At 34.9% G+C, this 19,992-nt stretch overlaps 1 protein-coding gene across 1 annotated transcript in view; it reads left to right on the forward strand.

The window, feature by feature from the left end:
- The window catches only part of TBC1D32 (TBC1 domain family member 32), a 176,941-nt gene that overhangs the window by 74,637 nt on the left and 82,312 nt on the right, over positions 1 to 19,992 (forward strand). Inside the window, exons 19-23 of the mRNA XM_065888749.1 lie at positions 1,825 to 1,963; positions 4,536 to 4,623; positions 6,461 to 6,579; positions 9,502 to 9,618; positions 16,320 to 16,408. Coding sequence (XP_065744821.1) covers positions 1,825 to 1,963; positions 4,536 to 4,623; positions 6,461 to 6,579; positions 9,502 to 9,618; positions 16,320 to 16,408 — 552 coding nt within the window. The remainder of the gene's footprint in view (positions 1 to 1,824; positions 1,964 to 4,535; positions 4,624 to 6,460; positions 6,580 to 9,501; positions 9,619 to 16,319; positions 16,409 to 19,992) is intronic.

The following is a 19,992-nucleotide window of genomic DNA, read 5'->3' on the forward strand; positions in this document are numbered from 1 at the left end:
TTCCTTTATCATAAATAAAGCTAGTCATTATTTCTAAATTATTTCAGCTGGAATGGATTCATTTAACAAATGTTGATTCTGCTGGCTCTTAGCTTTAGATGTCTTTTGAAGTTTGATTTCAAGTGCATTTAAAAATGAGTCTTTTTTTCCTTCACTACTTTCCTCCCTTCTGCCCTCCCTCATTTCCCCCACTTTCTATTTCTATATTCATTCTTCCCTGTCCAGCAGTTTTATGTTTTTTTCTTTTACCCCTATGTTTTAAATAAACATTGTATTGGCATTTTGAGGCTCCTGTCAGTGATGATGAGGATACTGCATATACTGTTAAAAGTTAGAAGATGAGGGCTTCCCTGGTGGCGCAGTGGTTGAGAGTCCGCTTGCCGATGCAGGGGACATGGGTTCGTGCCCTGGTCTGGGAAGATCCCACATGCCGCGGAGCGGCAGGGCCCGTGAGCCATGGCCGCTGAGCCTGCGCGTCTGGAGCCTGTGCTCCGCAACGGGAGAGGCCACAACAGTGAGAGGCCCGCGTACCACAACAACAACAACAACAACAAAAAGTTAGAAGATGAATTGATTATCTGCTCATTTCTAGAAATGAAGCTTTCTCTGTATCTTCAAGTCTCCCTAGGCTTATGGCTTGTCAAAAGCCCCAATTTTAGTCAGTTTTATACATATATAAGTATTTTGTTTATATATTTATGTATATAAATTATATATTTTAATTAAACATATATTATTTTTAGTAGTCTTACCCAGTCATGAATCTTAAGCAGTGAGCTTACTGCTGGTCATACATCTCATATGCCACTCTTTGAGTCCTTTATATCCTTTTGGAGCCAAATTTGGTTTCCATTGCTTGCATTTGCCTCAGAACTAGTCCTACTCCTTTGTCCAAGGGATATATATTTTGTGTTTGAACATAGTTATATCTTTGGCCATTGCTGTGTGATCACTGATCGATATGTGTCGGCATGTACTGATTGTTCCTTTTCTGATCAGAAAAGTTCTGAATTTCAAATCTCTTACCAGTTTCAAAACACATTTCTGAAACTTCCTTGGGCAAAAAAAGGCACACTTTTCCATGCTCTGTTTCACTGTGCATATAAGCATTTGATTTTGACCTATTTTAATATCCAGTTTTTTTTTTCTAGGCAAGTAGGAATATCCAGTAGGGTGGGTAGAACATTTTCTCTTACATCTGATACTTCAGGTGAAGTGCTGATATCCTCTCCTGTGTTTCCAAATTGCTAGCTCTGACTCTCCAATTTACTGTGTGTCTTCTGAATATTTCAAGTTGTTTTCTTTGTCCTTTCTTTTTCTCTGGAGAATGTTACTGGCCTTTTAGAATTATTTTGAGAAAAAATGTTATTCTCCAAAAGTAAGACTAAGAACCAATGACAATAAAGGTAAAATGCCTGATATGCTTTAGAAAGTCAGAAGACAGATACTCGGTAATGAAAAGAAAGTATAGAAATAATGGAGAGTTGGGGCTTGGGGAATCCAGGCACAGCAGAATTATAATAGGAAAACAGAATGAAATTAAGACCTGATTGAGAGAATCTAGGTGTAATGAAAATGCTGACATGTTCAGTTAATACTTGATTCATTTAGTGAAGGAAAATTATTGGATAGAAGAAATAAGAAAAACAACTCACTGTCGAGGAAACCATGATGTTTATCTTATTTTTAAACATTTGAGTACTTTGTAGCCAATGTGTACTCTATAAATTTAATTGTTAGTAGTATTAAGCTGTTTTTTGTTGTTGTTGTTTTCAGTTTTGAGTACAATAAAGACGTTCATACCTTTCTTTTTACCTGTTTCAGTACGGCTTGGGAAGAGAATTTGTTAGACTATTTACTAAATTTTGCTGCCACTCCCAAAGGACTACAACTTCTTCAAAGAACAGGTGCCATCAATGAATGTGTGACATTTATGTTCAGCCAATACACAGAAGAATTACAGGTGCGAATTACCATCTGCCACAGGCAAAAGGAACTTTCCTTTCTGTAAAAGCCATTAAGAACATTATTCTGTTTTCTTTGTGTGAAGAGATTATTAAACCTCAATTAAAAAACCATATAGCATTGTAATATTTAACGATATTTTTTCAGGAAAGCTTTAGAGAGTTGATGTTGGTATCTGTGAGTATTTTACAGGCTGAAACAACTGGATGAAATTGAAAAACTCAGTTAATCATCTAGATGTTTTATAAATATGATATCAAACATCTGGCTATTACTAAAACTCGGTGGAATTCCAGGAGAAAAACCTTTTGGGTCTAAGTGTATGTGTCATTGGGAGTTTGGGGTTCACATTTTGGAAGAAATAAATATATTTGTAGAGGGGTTTTGTTATTGGTACTGTTAAATAAAATTTACTATAAATTTAGCCCTTTATCAGACAGAGATCTTTGAGGTATATTCATCATTTTGCTGTTACAGTAAATATCCCTAGATGTCAGGGATATGCTTTTAAAAGTGTGTCCTTTATCTCTGGAAGCTATTGTTTCTTGATGTTCAGACTTCTTATTGTAGCCTAGCAGAAGGGGCTAGGGTCTCTTGGGGATCTTTTTTTTTATAAGAGCACTAATTCCATTCGTGAGCACTCTCTACCTTCACAACCTAATAGCCTCCCAAAGGCTTCACTTCCTACCATTACTTCCAGGGCTTAGGATTTCAACATAGGAATTTTGAGAGGAGATAGACATTCAGATTATAGCAAATATAGAAGGTTTTCAGGCTTTTAGTTTACATAAATTGTGTTTTGATCTGCTGATGAGTTTGAATTTCTCCTTGTGTACTAGTTAACCATTTGGGTTTCCCTTTTTTTTTTCTTTCCATTTTTGAAAATATTCAAGTGACTGAGAGATTTTTCTTTCTCATTCAGATTCTTGAGACCATGTAGACATAGCTTTTTACTGTTGTGATAATACACCTAGGACTAGATGTCATTTTTTTATATTCATAACTTTTAAAACAATCTGGTCTTCCTTTTAATATACTGTTCGTTTTAATAGAAGATGTTGTTCCCTGGACATCAGTAACTTACAACCATATAATTTAGTATAATAGTTTAATGTTGATTTACACCATTCAAGACATTTTTTGAACATTTAGATTCTCAGTTATCTTGTAAGAAGGCAACTAGACTTTCCTTAATTTTGCTGAAGAGAAATTGGAGATACAGGCTGGTTATAAATTATCTGCTTGTGTTCACACATGTAGTTATTGATGGTAGTAATACTGGAACTCAGATTAGTCTTAACAGTGTCCGTGAAATCTAAGTCTTGTTTAGTGAAGCCCCTCTAGCTTCTCTGAAGTTTTCCTCTGCCCTTCCTTTTTAGTATAGTGTTGATCTGGAAGACCCCTGTGGCTGCTAATATCTGAATCAGCAGTGTCCTTTGGGATGATTGATGAGTAAGGTGTTTTTCCCATTGTCATGGAAGAAGGCAAGTGGGAAAAAAGATAGGCATTTATCTTGCTGTACTTCTGTGTTATCCCACTGCGGAACTAATGGATGATAAATTAAGGAAAATGGAAAATAAGAGTAATAAAAATGGAAAAGGAAGGCAAATTTATAGAGAGATGAGCAGCAAAAAATTTTAAGAAATAAACCTAATTGTTTCCTATGGTCTTTTAGTCTCCCCCTGCCTTTTTTTTTTTTTTTTTTTTTTTTTTGCCCTTAACATGGAATGTGTAGTTTATATTTTAAAAATTTGATAAAAACATATCCTTATCCTTTTAATGAAATGTTGAAAAATACAAATTCTAAATGGTTAGCTCTGTTTAGAAGTCAAACACTTTGTCTAAGGTCAGGCTGAGCTATAAAGTCTGAGGAAGGAGGATTATTTTATAACGTCTTTATTTTCTTATTCTGATTTCTGCTAAGGGATACTTCTCAACTTTACCATGAATACATGGATGATATTCTTTGTGAAATAACAAATTATTTAAGGTTTTCTACAATGTTGTTTAGAAACCTGTATATTAAATGAGGATTGTGTGTGTATATATAACTTCCTTCTTTAGGAAAAAAATCACATTGCCTCTAAAACTGTCATTTTTAAGAAGATACCATTATTCTGTTTAAAGTCGTTTACTTGAAAGCCCAGTTAAAAAACTGGCAGTCAATACAGATTAATTAATGAGAATTTATTATCAAAGAACCAACCTAAAGAATAAAATAGTAAGATAACAGAAATTAGAATTGGAAGGAGTTTCTCTTCATCTGGTCCAAAGTCCCTTATTTTATATATAAAGAGACTTAGAGACATAGTGACTTGTTTAGGGTCATGAAGCAACATAGTTTTAGGGCTGGTTCCAGAACCTAGATCTCTGAAACAAGATTATCAAAAATATTACATTAGTATTAACTCACTGATTGTTATAGTTTGAGTTTTTTCTGCTCTTGTTATCTTTTCTTGAAAGACTGTCCAGCATTTTAATAAAGAAATCAGTAATGCTACATGTAACATGTAAGTAAAATATTAGCATGCTGTGTTTTCCTGCTTCTCATTATTCCTTATTTATGTTAGGTCAGCAGGCATAAAAAGTTTGGCTATGGAGTTCTGGTTACGCACGTGGCATCAACAGCAGCAGGTGCAGTAGCACTACAAAGTTCAGGTAAGTTCTTTAGAATTATAATTTAAATAAAATGAGTGAGTCTATGCAAAATTTAACTGCCATGATCAAGTATCAGGTATTTCACTCAAAAGTTCTTTTTCCCAACTTAGGCCTTAGGTAAAAAGAATGTTATTGGGATTTCCTTTTTACCTTTTCTCTTCTGTGCAATCCCACTAGGAATTTTTTTTTTCTCTGTAAAAAAATATATAATTTTTTTCTTTCCTCAGAACAATGGTGCATAATGATCTAAACTGAGTTATATTTGATGGCTTTAAGAAGCCTTCATCTTATAAATCAAAAGTTTGTCATCCTCTCTTGGTATAATTGCATCTGATAGGATTTAATGCTCAGTTTCAGTAAATTATATATAAATCAAGATTTCCAGTCATAATAATCACACATACATGCCATTTTCTTATTCCTTTTTCTCTTCCTTTCTTGAAAGATTCTCTCTCACCCACTTAATTTTCACCACTATTTTTGGAGTTTGTAGTTGGCATGTATTGAATATTATCTACTACAGATTGGATTTTTAAGACATTCTAACATTGGGAGATTTAATATATTGTATATTAAGGTTATCTGAACCCTGAACCAGAGACAAGATGTAATCTCTAATAGAGATGCTGTGATTATATTTAAGTCTTAGAAGTGAAGAATCATAACATCAGTGGTCACTATTGATTCTCTCCTCAAATGTAAATATTTTTCTATAGTGTATCATAATATTTCTTGGCTGGACTAATTTGGAATACTTATGAAACATGTTTCTTGCAGAAGCTGCCCTAAGCTGAGCCACTTACTCTTTTATTTAAAATAAAATCCAATTTATAGTATTGAGGGACACATTAATGGAAGCATTTGAAGACTAGATTCAATCCCAGATTTTCTTGTTGCTCAAGTCATTAAGCTTCTAAACCTCGTATAGCCAACTTTTCTTGAGAGGATTAAATGCAGTTTTTCATAGGACAAAGGAAGGAAGACTAACACTGCTCGAGTTCCTCTGATGTCTTGGTACTATATTAGGACCTCTGTGTATATCATCCCATTTATACTTTATGGCAACCCTCAAATGCAACACTTTTCTCAGCTTTCAAATCGGGAACTGATGCTCTTAGAAGTCAAAAGATTCAAGGACATGTAACTAACAAGCTGGCAGATTTGTAACTTGAACACTGCTATTTTCAATTTCAGAGCCTATATGTTTTCCATTGTACCAGAGGACCCTTTCTGCTCTAATGTGTTATTATGAACTTACTGATTTATGATTAGGTGTTCTGTCTTGCACCTTTCCATATGCTTTGATTCCTCATAAAGGAATTTGATAATTGGGCTTAATAATCACTTTCATTTAGATTTATAGTATCTGACTCAGGAGAATTTAAAGACTATATAGAGCCAGAAGTTGTATGAAGTGGAGAAATGTTCTAAGCATATGGAAATGCAAAAAAATTGTTACACTAAAGAAAGGGAACACACACTGGTTGTTTACTGTGCCTCCAGGATACCTCCTTCTTTACACACATACACTCCAGCTTTCAGGCTGCATTTCACTATTAGCTTATTTGCTGAGCAACATGTAAACCTTATTTTTTTCAGGAAAACATGCTCGGAGAGGTCATTGGCTAAAGGATAAAAACTGGGACTCAAAATTCAGTCCTCTAGGGAAATAGTCTTTGAGAGTTTAGGCATTCCATAGTTATATGATAATGAAGCACCAAGGATACAAGTATGTCTTCTGTCAGTGTGGACCAGTCTTGTTAGAAGGATAATTATGTCTTTCCTCCATAATCCAAAGAAGTAGTATATTATAAATATGATGTAAAATTCTTCTTAGGGTTTATTAATGCACTTTTAACTGAATTATGGGCCAATCTGGAATGTGGAAGAGATGATGTTAGGGTAACCCATCCCAAATCTACTCCAGTGGACCCTATTGACCGAAGCTGTCAAAAGGTAAGAAATGATTTAACTAACAATGTATAGATTTGAAATATCTCTCTCAAATTACTTCATCCAGACCTTAATCTATACTCAGTTACAACCAGCAGCCTTTCCTAATTTTTTCCCTCCTTTCTTTTATTTCTAAATTTTTATTTTTAAAATAAACTTAGTAAAAGACAAATACCAGTGTTCCCTGTGAATTGTCTTGCAAGGACGTTTTTCTTTTAGGATATTCCTACTATAATTTTACTCAATTAATAAACAGTACACACCAGACATATTAAAAAATCAAAACAACAAATGCCGACTCAAAGGAAGTAGTAAAAGAACAAACAAACCCAAATTTAATAGAAGGAAAGAAATAATAAAAATCAAAGCAGAAATAGAGACTAAGAAACCAATAGAAAAGGTCAGTGAAACTAAGAGCTGGTTTTTTGAAAAGATAAATAAAATTGATAAACCTTTAGCCAGACTTCTCAAGAAAAGAGAGGAGCCAAATAAATTGGAAATGAAAAAGAAGTTACAGTCAGTATCACAGAAATCATGATATTACTATGAACAATTATATGCCAATAAAGTGGACAACCTAGAAGAAATTGTATATTTCTAGAAATTTATCCATCTCCCAAGACTGAATCAGGAAGAAATACAAAATATGAGCAGACAGATGACCAGTAATGAAATTGAATCCGTAATTTTTAAAAACTCCCAACAAAAGTCCAGGATCAGATGGCTTCACAGGTGAATTATACCAAACATTTAAAGAGTTAATGCTTTTCTTTCTCAAACTATTACAAGTTTGAGAGGAAGGAATGCATCAGAATTCAGTCTGTGTGGCCGGCATCACCCTGATTCCACAAGAAAAGACTGTGAAAAAAAAATAAAAAATACAGGCCAATATCACTGAATGTAGTTGCAGAAATCCTTAATAAAATACTAGCAAATCAAATTCAACCATATATTAAAAGGATCATACACCATGATCAAGTGGATTTATCCCAGGGAGGCAGGGATGGTTCAGTATCTGCAAATCAGTTGTTGTAATATACCACATTAACAATTGAAGAATAAAAATCATATGATCATCTCAATAGATACAGAAAAAGCGTTCGACAAATTTCAACATTTATGAAATTCTCAATTCACTGACATATGAATGGATAAAGAAGATGTGGTATAGGCATAGAATGAAATATTACTCAGCCATAGAATAGAATGAAATCTTGCCATTTATGACAACATGGATGGACCTAGAGAGTATTATGGTAAGTGAAATAAGTCAGATGGAGAAAGACAAATACCATATGATTTCACTTTTTTTTTGTGTGTGGTAAGTTCTGGAATTTATTGTAAAATGAGATTTTTCTAACCACAAAACTTATCTTTATGTTTAAGGCTTTTCCTATATGTTGCTTTATTCAAAAAATATTTTTGACGTTAAAATTAATTTGAATAGTATTTGGTCAAATATGAACAACTACAGCAACAAGGCTGCACTGTCTATGAATGTGAATATGTGAAGAAGAAACATCATTTACTAATTTGTAGAAGATGAAAAAGTTAACATATGATTTCACTTATATGAGGAATCTAAAAATTGAAGCAAATGAACAAACATAACAGTCATAGATTCACAATAGACAGGTGGTTGCCAGAGGGAAGTGTGGTGGGGGAATGAGTGAAATAGGTGATGGAAATTAAGAGATACAAACTTTCAGTACAAAATACATGAGTCAACGTGATGAAATGTATAGTGGTGAATATAGTCAATAATAGTATAATATCTTTATGGTGGTAAAGGTCAAAATGTACAAAGTTTCAGTTATAAGTAGGTAGTAGGGATGTAATGTACAATGTGATTAATATAATTACCACTGCTTTATGTTATATGAAAATTGTTGAGTAAATCCTAAGAATTCTCATCACAAGGAAATTTATTTTTTCTATTTAATGCTGTATCTATATGAGATGATGGATGTTCACTAAACTTATGGTAATCATTTCCTGATTATGTAAGTCAAATCATTATGCTGTATACCTTAAACTTATGTAGTGTTATATATCAATTACCTCAAACTGGAAGTGAAAAACAAAGCTGAAACAAAAACCAACCAACCAAAACTAAGAAAGCCTTGAACACTTAGACTCAAATCTAACAGAAAATTGTCGTGATTATTTGAAGGAGGGGGTGGGCAGAAGATTTGACACTGAAGAGAAGAAAGGTGTCAATTAGTAAAGTGCCTTGAAAGTCATGCTAAGGAGTTTAGACCTGATGTTTAGTAATGGGCAACCACTGCGTGCTTCTGCATAGGGGATCCAAAGAATGAACTGTGCTGGAGAAAAATATTCAGATTCTTGTCGATAAGACAAGAGCAGGAGCTTAAAAATTTCATGGAGAGATTAACTTGGTAAGATTGCACCAGAAAATGAGCGGGTTTGGATAGGAAAAGCCATGGCTTTTTCTAATAACTATATTTAGATTACTTGAATTTCCAGTGAATGTAGTTAAAGGATAAAGATAGCCTTGTGACCTGAGTGCTATAATATATAGAATTTATTATTATCTTGCTCCAGAGCCCCAAAGTATTTTCTTTTATTTTCTTATGCATCAGATATAACAGTGCAAAGAATGAGAATGATTGCTCATTTCATTTTTTGTCAGAACCTAACTTTCAAGAGATATGTGATATTTTAAAGCATTTTCCAGTTCTCATTTATGTTTTGTTACAGTTATGTATTGTTAGGACATAGATTATTGTTGACGTTAACTATTTTGTACTTATCATAGATGCATATATTTCAGTTATATGGATTGATTAGACTTATTTTAAAAATTGCCCTTTGCATTAATGAGTCTTCCTTGGATGTGATTAAAAAAAATGAACCATTTGAACGATTGGTTGTTTCTCCCCCTCCCACCTCCCCCAACCCCAGTCTTTTCTAGCACTGGTGAACCTGTTATCTTATCCTGCTGTTTATGAGCTTGTAGGCAATCAGGGTCTTCCTGATAAAGAAGAATATTCTCTTCGTGAAGTCCCAACGAGGGTTATTGTAAGTCATTTTCTTTTAATCTTTCACTCTTATAGTGCCGCTTTTTAAGATCTGTAGTAAAAATGCAATTTAACAGAAAAAAAGGTATACTAAATCACATTTAAAGACTGTTTGATTTATTAACCTATAGAATGTTAGCTTCTGAATTATCTGTAAATGGAATCTTTGATCCAGCTGTCTAACAGTGGTGGCACCTATTGAAATAACAAGGTTAAGGCTTCGCAACTAGGAAAGAGATTTGGCATATATAGAAGTACGTGTATGAATTATTTTTAGGTGACTTACGTTAATAAATTGTATCTAAGGAGTCCAATGCATTTTCTGCCTATATTTTAAATGAACTACATATTACTGCCCCATGAGGGCAGTATATACATATTTATTTAATTTGAGACTTATTTCATATTCATACTCTAAGATGGGTAATTTGTTTTAATCATTCAGAGACATTTAGTTCCTCATCTTTGGGTAAGTTTATGAATTGAACACACATAAATATGTGTATATATGCATTAGTAAAGAATTATTTTGTTCTGAAATTCTGTTGTTAATCATTACTTTTATTTCTGGTCACTTTGTCCTGTGTGTTGTCTTTTTTTTTTTTTACGGTTTTGACGTTTTGAATTCTTCTAATTCTTTTGACCCTAAACATTTTATTTTTTTAAACTTTCTCTACTTTGGGAAATTTTTTATGATTTATGTGAATGAAATATAAAGATAGGTATTTTTATCATTAAACTTTTATATTCTTGAAGTGTTCCAATTTTATCCTTATATCTTGGCACTTCTCTTTTTTTGCTTGTTTAATTTTTAAATTTATTTTTTTATAGAGCAGGTTCCTATTAGTCATCAATTTATACACATCAGTGTATACGCGTCAATCTCAATCTCCCAATTCATCCCACCCCCACCCCCACCCCCACCCCCACCCCCCCGCAGCTTTCCCCCCTTGGTGTCCATACGTTTGTTCTCTACATCTGTGTCTCAATTTCTGTATCTTGGCACTTCTTAAGTAGTTTTATAATTAGCCATTTATGCGCCTGTCTTCCCTACTATACTGTGAGGGCCTGAGAGCAAGTAGGATATCTTAGTCATATTTACATATAGAACATAGTAGATATCCAGTGAATGGTTTTTAAAAGTATTTCTAATATTATTACCTTTATTGAAATCTGTTATGGAACACAAGTACAAATGAATTATTTAATCTAGCACAATCACTTGGATGTTTGTTCTCAAGTTTTCATGGATGTTCTACAGTGCATAGTCAGAAATATCTTTCCACTTATGTTAGGATTGATCTTTTAGTTTTTTTAAATAAATTTATTTATTTATTTTTGGCTGCATTGGGTCTTTGTTGCTGCATGCGGGCTTTCTCTAGTTGCGGTGAGCAGGGACTACTCTTCATTGCAATGCACGGGCTTCTCATTGCGGTGGCTTCTCTTGTTGTGGAGCATGGGCTTTAGGCACGTGGGCTTCAGTAGTTGTGGTGCTCGGGCTCAGGAGTTGTGGACTGTGAGCTCTAGAGCACAGGCTCAGTAGTTGTGGCGCACGGGCTTAGTTGCTTCGTGGCATGTGGGGCCTTCCAGGACCAGGGATCGAACCCTCATCCCTTGCATTGGAAGATGGATTCTCAACCACTGGACCACCAGGAAGTCCTGCTCCTCTATCTTTGAGATTACTCCTTAGTGGTACGTAGAGCTCTTACTCATGCCTTTTTACAGTTACATAGTGCTCTTGTGTGGATGTACTAGAGTTTATTTATCCAGTTGTCTATTGGTGAACCCTTGGTTTCTTTCAGTCTTTTACTATTATCAATTATGCCAAAATTAATAGCCTTGGCTTATCTTGTGTTTACCAGTATGTCTGTAATTTTTTTTTTTTTTGTATTGCTGCATAACAAATTGCTACCAACTTAGCAAATTAAAACACCCACTTATTATAGGTCAGAAGTCAAGTACTGTGCACCTGGGTTTTCTGCTCAGAGTATTAAAAAGACTGAAATCAAAATGTTGGCCAGGCTGAGTGCTTGTCTGGAGGCTCTGGGGAAAAATCCACGATAACAAATTCGTTTTTGTTATTGGCAGAAGTCAGTTTCTTATAGTTGTGGGATTGAAGTGCCTGATCTGCTGGCTGTTAGCCAGGGGCTGCTTTCAGGGCTTTGTCGGATTGTTCCCTCCATGTCAGCATTGAAGAACTTCACTCATGCTTTGAATCTCTCTGACTTCCTCTTCTGTGACCAGTCAGAGAAAACTCTGCTTTTAAGTGTCTCATGTGATGAGATCAGAGCCACCCTGATAATCTCCTCTTAAAATCAACTAATTAAGGGCTTTAATTACATCTGCAAAATCTCTTCATAGCACTACCTATTGATACATTAGTGTTTAAGGGCTGAGAATCTTGGGGCCATCTTAGAATTCTGCCTACTACTGATTTTTGGGCTGGATTTCTATAAGTGGGATCCCTGCATTGAAAGGTAAATTCATAAGTAATTTTGGTATGTATTGCTAGGTTTCCAACCACAGGGAGTAATTCTTCTGCATTCCCATCAATAAGATATTACAGTGCTTGTTTCCTGACAGGCTCATAGAAGATAATGTGGTTGGTGGTTTAGATATTTGTCTGACAGGAAAGAAGTGTTGATTTATATTTTTCTCATTATGAGCAGAATATCTTTTCATGTGTTTAATGTCCATTGACGTTTCTTCTTCTCCTAGTGGTCTTTCAACTTATTTTTGCTTTTTTTCTATTTGTGTTATGTTTCTCAATTTTAAGAAATTCTTTATACTTTAAGAATATTTGGCCTTCACTCTTCATGGTTTCCTATTGAATATCTACCAAAATTCTAAGCCCTGGAACAACTTCCAACTTGTACTTGTGTATATTAAAGATGAATGACACAAAATATTCTTTTCCTCTGACAGATATATTTTTCAATTGCTTTTCTATTTCTTTTCTATTTATATACATTGTATATTAGGCTGGACCCCTTTAGTTATTGGAGAAACTCAATTTGAATTAGTTTAGGCAAAAAAGGAATTGACTTACCATCTTGCAATAAAATCAGGGACAAGTGGAAATAGAACTTTGAATTCAGTCAGGTCGACATCTGTCTCTCTTGCTTTCCCCACTCCCTTTCTTTTTATTGCTCTCCATTTTGACTTTATTGAAAGGCATATACATAGTATAGTGGTTAAGAGTTTGTATTCTGAAGCCAGACTGCCTGGATTAGATTCCTGGTTCTGCCTCTTACAAGCTGTGTGACCTTGGACAAGTTTGACCCATTTTCTCCTCTGTTAAAAAGAGGGCAATACTGTTACTGTCTCAGAGTTGTTGTAAGAATTAAGTGAATTGAACTCAATTAAATATAAAAGTTTAAATCACTGACTGGCAGATAAGTGCTATATAATTGTTTGCTGTAATTATTATTAATATGTTCTTCTGCAGATGGTGTCCTCTATAGAAGAACACATGGGAGGGACTACCTGTCATTCCATACTGACACGTTCACCATCTCCCCTTGTATTAGTTTCCTAGGGCCACCATAACAAATTACCACAAAGTGGGTGGCTTAAAACAACAAATTTATCCTCTCTCAGTTCTGGAGGCCAGAAGTCTGAAATCAAGGTGTCAACAGGACCACATTCCCTCCAAAGTGTCCAGGGGAGAATCCTTCCTTGCCTCTTCTCATTTCTGGTGGTTTCAGACATTTCATAGCTTGTTACTGCATCCCTCCAATTTCTGCCTCCATCTTCACATGGCCGTCTCCTTTTCTTTCTTAAATCTCCCTTTGTCTTTCTCTTATAAGAACACTTGTCAATAGATTTAGGGCCCACTTGCCTAATACAGGATGATCTTATTCTCAAGATCCTTAATTTCATTACCTCTGCAAAGACCCTTTTTCCAAATAGGGTAACAATCATAGGTTCTGGGGATTTAGAACATGGACATATCTTTTTTTTTTTAGAGGGAGTCACTGTTCAACTCACTACACCAGCAGAGTGGCATTTTCCTCTACCTCCTGTCTATAGACTGAATGTTTGTATACCCCGCAGATTCATATGCTGAAACCTCATTCCCAGTGTGATAATATTTGGAGGTAAGGTCTTTATGGGGTGACTAGTGCCTTATTAAAAACCCTAGAGAAACCTCTCACCCCTTCTGCCATCTGAGGACACAGCAAAAAGATGACTGACTGTGAACTAGAAAGTAGGTCGTCACCAGACACAAAATCTCTGGCAACTTGATGTTGGACTAACCAGCCTCCAGAACTGTGAGGAATAAACTTTCTGTTATATATAAACCACTCAGTCTATGCTATTCTATCACAGCATCCAGAATGGACTAAGACACTCCCCACTTTGAAAAATCCCAAGGGAGGACCTTAATAGACTGAGTTTTGTTCATGGATGTTTATGGACTAACTAATCACAAACCACTCCTAATAGTGCAGGTATAGGAGTATTGGCATTATGGTTGACATATTCCTCACTCTTCACTTGGCCCTTTCTTAAGTAAAAGGGATCAGATAGCACAAACCCAGCCATTGGGACAATTGTAAACGGAATAGGCACTCAAACATATATTGATTTATAGAGAATGCATATTCCTCTTTGTTTTTCCAGTCGTGGTTTCATTCTGGCTTACTAGATTACTGAACATATTCCCAAGCTAGACAATATGCTTTTAAAAAAGCACAGGTTTCAGACTCCTTTTTGAGTCCCAAGCCTTACTTGCACTAACTTATTTCTCAGAAGCTGTTGCTTAATTTAGGAAACTGATTGCCTTATTGACACACATTGTGGTGCTTACAAACTGAATTTCTCCATAAGGTGGGCTTCCCGGGTGTTTACTTCCCTAAGTGGTGATCCATCAGTGTAATCCTCTTTGAAGAAGAATTTATTTACTGTAACATTTGTTCTCTGAAAATGCATTATCATTGATAGATAGCTGCTATTAGCTTGTTGGTAATACATTCTCTACCTTGTATTCTTACAGTATCTAGTACTTAGATTCAGAACTAGAACTTTGGAGTCACAAGGTGTCATGTACTGTTTTGAAATGAGTGTCCAGCTAAGTAGCAGCCAACAAGGGCAGATTGTTTAAGATAGCAATCTTTTCATTCTTCATTGTTAGGCAGTTTATTTAATATTTGCTGATTGTAAACTCTTTGTGCTAATATTATTTACACATTTTACAAGATGTTTGTAGAATTGTAAATGCATTCCCTAAGTGTTCCATGTAAACTTTCAGTTGGTAAGTTCATACAAAATCCAGTTTTTACTGTGTCTTATTTAGTATTTTTCAGATGTGATTTTTAGATCCATTATTTCCTCCTCCTTACAGTCTTATTTCCTGGCCTCTTACATATTTGATATGTTTGTACTATCATCTACATAGACCTCAGGAAATATTATGTGACTTTATTCCCTAGCATAACCATTCTTCTTTTGCCCTGTTTGTTACAGAAATATCTTGAATTTAAACTCGTGGAAAGTAACAAGTTTCTTGATCAGGAAAATGATCAATGAGAGAGACAAGTATTTGCTATGAATAAATTTCTTAGGCCTGAACCCAAAGATATGCACAAAAGCCAGGTCTTATAGAAAGAAAGGCTTTTAGAGAATGCTCAAAATTTTGTGATAGGCTTAAATTGTCAGTGCTTGGAACAATTGATGGCACCTAGGCATCAGGTTCTCTCTGTACTTGCATCAGTGATTTTTAAGCATGGTTACCCATTGCAACAACTGTGGGAAGCTTTTACAAGGATGTTAATGCCAGAATCATACCCCAGGGATAGTGACTTAATTGCTTTGGGATAGAGCTTGGGCAGCTATTACACTTACTTTTTTTTTGGCTGTGTTGGGTCTTTGCTGTGCATGGGCTTTCTCTAGTTGCAGCGAGCGGGGGCTACTCTTCGTTGCGGTGCCCGGGCTTCTCATTGTGGTGGCTTCTCTTGTTGTGGAGCATGGGCTCTAGGCGCGTGGGCTTCAGTAGTTGTTGCATGCAGGCTCAGATGTGGCTCGCGGGCTCTAGAGAGCAGGCTCAGTAGTTGTGGCACACGGGCTCAGTAGTTGTGGCTCACGGGCTCTAGAGCACAGGCTCGGTAGTTGTGGTGCACGGGCTTTGTTGCTTCGTGACATGTGGGTTCTTCCTGGACCAGGGCTCGAACCCGTGTCCCCTGCATTGGCAGGCAGATTCTTAACTACTGTGCTGCCAGGGAGGCCCTATATTTACTTTTTAAGTTCTCTAGGTGATTGCAGTGTTTGCTCAGGGTTGGAAACCACTGCTTTACATGAGCAGAGAATGTCTATTAACAAAATCTCAAATAATTCCTAGATAAAACTATTTAAATCCACTGTTCATGCTTCACATTTTTAGAGTTCATATTTGTTTTTCAAGGTAGTTTACATTTTTAGCAGTTTAAACAGTATTTAACTGGCTGCAATAAGCAGCTTTGGGTAAACATTTGATTCGTTTCAGGAATGTTTACACGTCTTGATGCTCATACCACACCCAGACCAATTAATTTAGAATCTCTAGGGGTGAGATTTAGGCTTAATTTAAAAAAGTTTTTTTTAAACAGCTCCCTACATTCAAATGGAAAGCCGAGTTTGAGAACCACAAATCTAAATAAATATTTGTTGATTTGATTTTCTTTAAATGGTTTCAGCCAAGAACAGTCTAAGTCTCTTTTACAGGATATTATTGACAGACTTATAATTTTGAATTCTGAAGCCAAGATTCGTTCTTTATTCAACTATGAACAATCACACATCTTTGGTCTAAGGTAAGATGCTGAATTTCACTTGATGTTTTCTTATTGCAAAAACAGTTAAGGATATGTTCTATATACTTTAAAAAAGTATTTAAAATAAGCTAATTTTTAAAGCATGTTTAAATGTAATTTGTCTTTCTGTAATATTACAAAGTAAATTATAGTCACTAGATTTTTACATTATGGCCTTTGCCACATTTAGGTTCTGTATTATCCCAGTGTATTTCACTTTTGCTCGATTCATTAGAGGCATCCTGTGGACTATTCAGTTTACTCAGGAGTCAACTGGGGCTTCCCTGGATTGGTGTTGGATTGGACTCCTGCCATAATGTAGTCTTGAAAGAGGCCTAGAAATGGATGATTTATCTTGCCCAAATGTTGCTCCTCAATGTTAATCATACTCTTTAACCCAAGGTTTAAATATTTTCTGGTTGAATTTATATTCCTTAACATTTAAAAGCAGCTGAATTAAAGAAAATTTTCACTTTCATAGGTTCATGATTTCCTTTCTACTAGCAAAGTAACTTTTAAAAGTATGAGGGGGAGGGAGTCAGTGAGAATGTTCTACCTAAGAAATAAAGCAATTACTTTTCTAAAATTAGATTTCTCTAATGGTAGTGTATATTATAAGTCTTAAGCCTTTTTTTTTTTACATTCATTAATAGCTGAGTTTCATTTTTGGATTTATAGTTCAAAGAAGGTAGGAAAAAAAGCTGCAGCTATTATAGTTCTTTGTGGTGGTATGCTCTTTATCTCAAAACGTACTTTCACATTAAATTTTAACTTTCTGTGAATAGCATCAGATAATCATATAGCAAGAAGTGATGAGGAATTCTGGGGAAAACCTATCAGTAGAATCTCCTTTTGCATAGCAAGTATGTTTCTGAGTTTTCTAATTATAGAACATAGATTTTGGTCTCTTGTTATTAATATGTTGAGTAAATTTTTTTTTCTGTATGTTTTCTTTCTTTTATAGAGTAATATTTTCTTCTGGTGTTCTTCTGGCAAAATATTTAGCAGTAGGATTTTAAGTCATGTAAAAAGCAATCCAAGAAGTAAAATGCTCCTGGGAATAAAATATATTAATTTGCATAGTGTATGCTTTCTCATAATGTCTAAATGGAAACTAGAAAATTTGCCATCCCATTGTAGATACCTATAATAGCCGTGCAATATAGTGGTCAGCAACGTGGACTCTGGAGTCAGTCTACCTACTGTTTACTAGTTTTGTGAAGTGAGATCTCAGTTACCCATCTGTAAAATGGAGGATAACTATATACTTTTCCTCGCAGAGTTACCATGAGACTTAAATATGAAAAATTAGAAGGGCTTATAGCAGTGCTTGGCACATAGCAAGCACTATAAAAATGTTAGTAATAGACATAAAGTAGCAGTACTTCGTTTCTTTATATCTGTCTACTTGCAGTATACGGTTTTTGAGTTTTACTTAGGAAATAAATTGACTTCATTTTTTCAGTATCTCAGTAGTCTTCCACATCTGCCAAGAAATGTGCTGTTTACAATATCAGCATTCAGACAAAGAAAATGGCAAAACCACTTTTTGAGGAAAAGTTTGTATTTTAATTTTATGTGTCTTTTAACAAATTTTTCTTTGACAAGAAATTTCATGGTATTTTGAAGTCCATTCTTATAATACTCAGTTGTATTTTTAAGTTATGCATCTCAAGTTAACTTTCATTTTTTAAATGAAACTTTCACTTTTCTATGAAAGTTTACTTTCATTTTTTAAATGAAACTTTCATTTGTCTATGAAAGTTTACTTTCATTTGTCTACTGTTTCAGTCTAGCATTGGTAACTGAGGTCCAGTGGTGATAATTTAAATCATAGCTTAGTATTATATAAATCTCATGTTTCTATGTATTTCAGATTTTTGCCTGTATCATTTTCTTTCACTCCCACAGTTTTTTGTTTTTAATTGTACCGTTCCCTCCCAGTAAGTCATCTCATTAATGTGTTTGATTTCTACATTTAGCATTGCTTTGTTCCATTCACTTTATTTTTTTTCCCCTTGCTTCAGAAATCTAGACTAGCATGATGGTAAGTTTGATACAATTTCTTTAGGTTTACCGCAGCTCTTAGATGAGGCTAATTTGGGGCTTAAGGAAATGTGGATTTTCACATTCAACAGCATCACATTCTATTTAAGTTTCTGAATTTTTATTTGCCAAGATCTTCTTACAAATCTTATATTGTAAATGACTAGTATACAAGAAGCTTGCTCCTTTGATTAGCCCTCCTATCCTCTTTGTTTCCACTTCCAACCTGTCCTTTTCTACTACTGGTATCAGTGTGCAGACATGCCTTCACATGTCCCATTTTACAATGAAATGAAACAAAACACACGCACGGAGAAACTCCTTGACATCACATCTCTCTGCAGTCACTGTCCTATTTCTCTGCCTCTTGCAGCAAAATGTATCTATACGAACTGTCCCTACTTGCTCACCTCTGCTTACTCCTCAGCCCCCTTAGATTTGACACTGACTTTACAGTTCTGTCAGAACTGCACATCCTACTCATCTCAAGGTCACTTATAACTTTTATGCTGATGAATCTAGTGGATTCTTCTCTTGATTCTCATCTTACTGTAAGTAACATTTGACATAATGGGCCATTTCTATGTGAAAGTTCTTTTAGCTTCTGTGATACCACATACTCCTATGGCTGCAGTTTCTCCTCCTTTTCATTCTCTAAGCAACCTCTGAATGTTCGAATACTCAGGACTTGGTCCTGGGTCCACTTTTTTTCTTTACACGCTGCCCCTAGTTCATCTACTTACTCCTTTGCCTTTAAGTATCATCTGTATGCCAACGGATGCCCCAATTTATATCCCCGATCTAAACTATCATTCTGAGCTACCAGACTCATATATATGACTGCATCCTGATATCTCAATTCATACATTTCTCAGATATCACAAACTTGTCTAAAATTGAACTGTTGGGTCTTCTCCCACAAAAACAAAACAAATCTTTCATTTCCATCTTATTAAGTGGCCCAACTATCTATTTAGTTGTTCAATATTGAGTCATCTTAACTTTCTTTCTTTGTGTTTCAAACAATAATTTGTCTTTATTATAAAGAAATTAACCAATGCAGGAAATTAAATATAATAAATTAAATGAAATTCCTCCTAACTCTGAAAGTGATATTATTAACACTGAGGAAAATCATTCTAGATGTCTTATATGCATATACAGACAGAAGAATAGCTATATGGAAATATTTTATAAAAGTGGAATCATAATATGGTTTCTATTTTAAATTCTAAATGAATTTTATAGAAAAGGAAAAGAAACCCTAGTGAAACAGAAGGAATTGCTGAATTTCAAATAGCTGTTTTTTCACTCCAGAGGTAATTATTTCCCCAGCATTTCCTAGAGCTTAAGAACAAAGATTATATAAAACACTTCAAGTGGTTTGAGCATTATAATTCACTTTTAGACAGTATGCTCTGTGCTACATGTGGGAGATGTAATAATGTGTAAATGTGATGTGGTTCTCATTCTCTTTAACTTGGCTACCTAGTGAGGAATTGGATTTTAAGATAATGAAAAATGTGAGGTAATTAATG

The sequence above is a fragment of the Phocoena phocoena genome, chromosome 12 (genome assembly GCF_963924675.1).
Source record: "Phocoena phocoena chromosome 12, mPhoPho1.1, whole genome shotgun sequence".
Taxonomy (NCBI): Eukaryota; Metazoa; Chordata; class Mammalia; order Artiodactyla; family Phocoenidae; genus Phocoena; species Phocoena phocoena.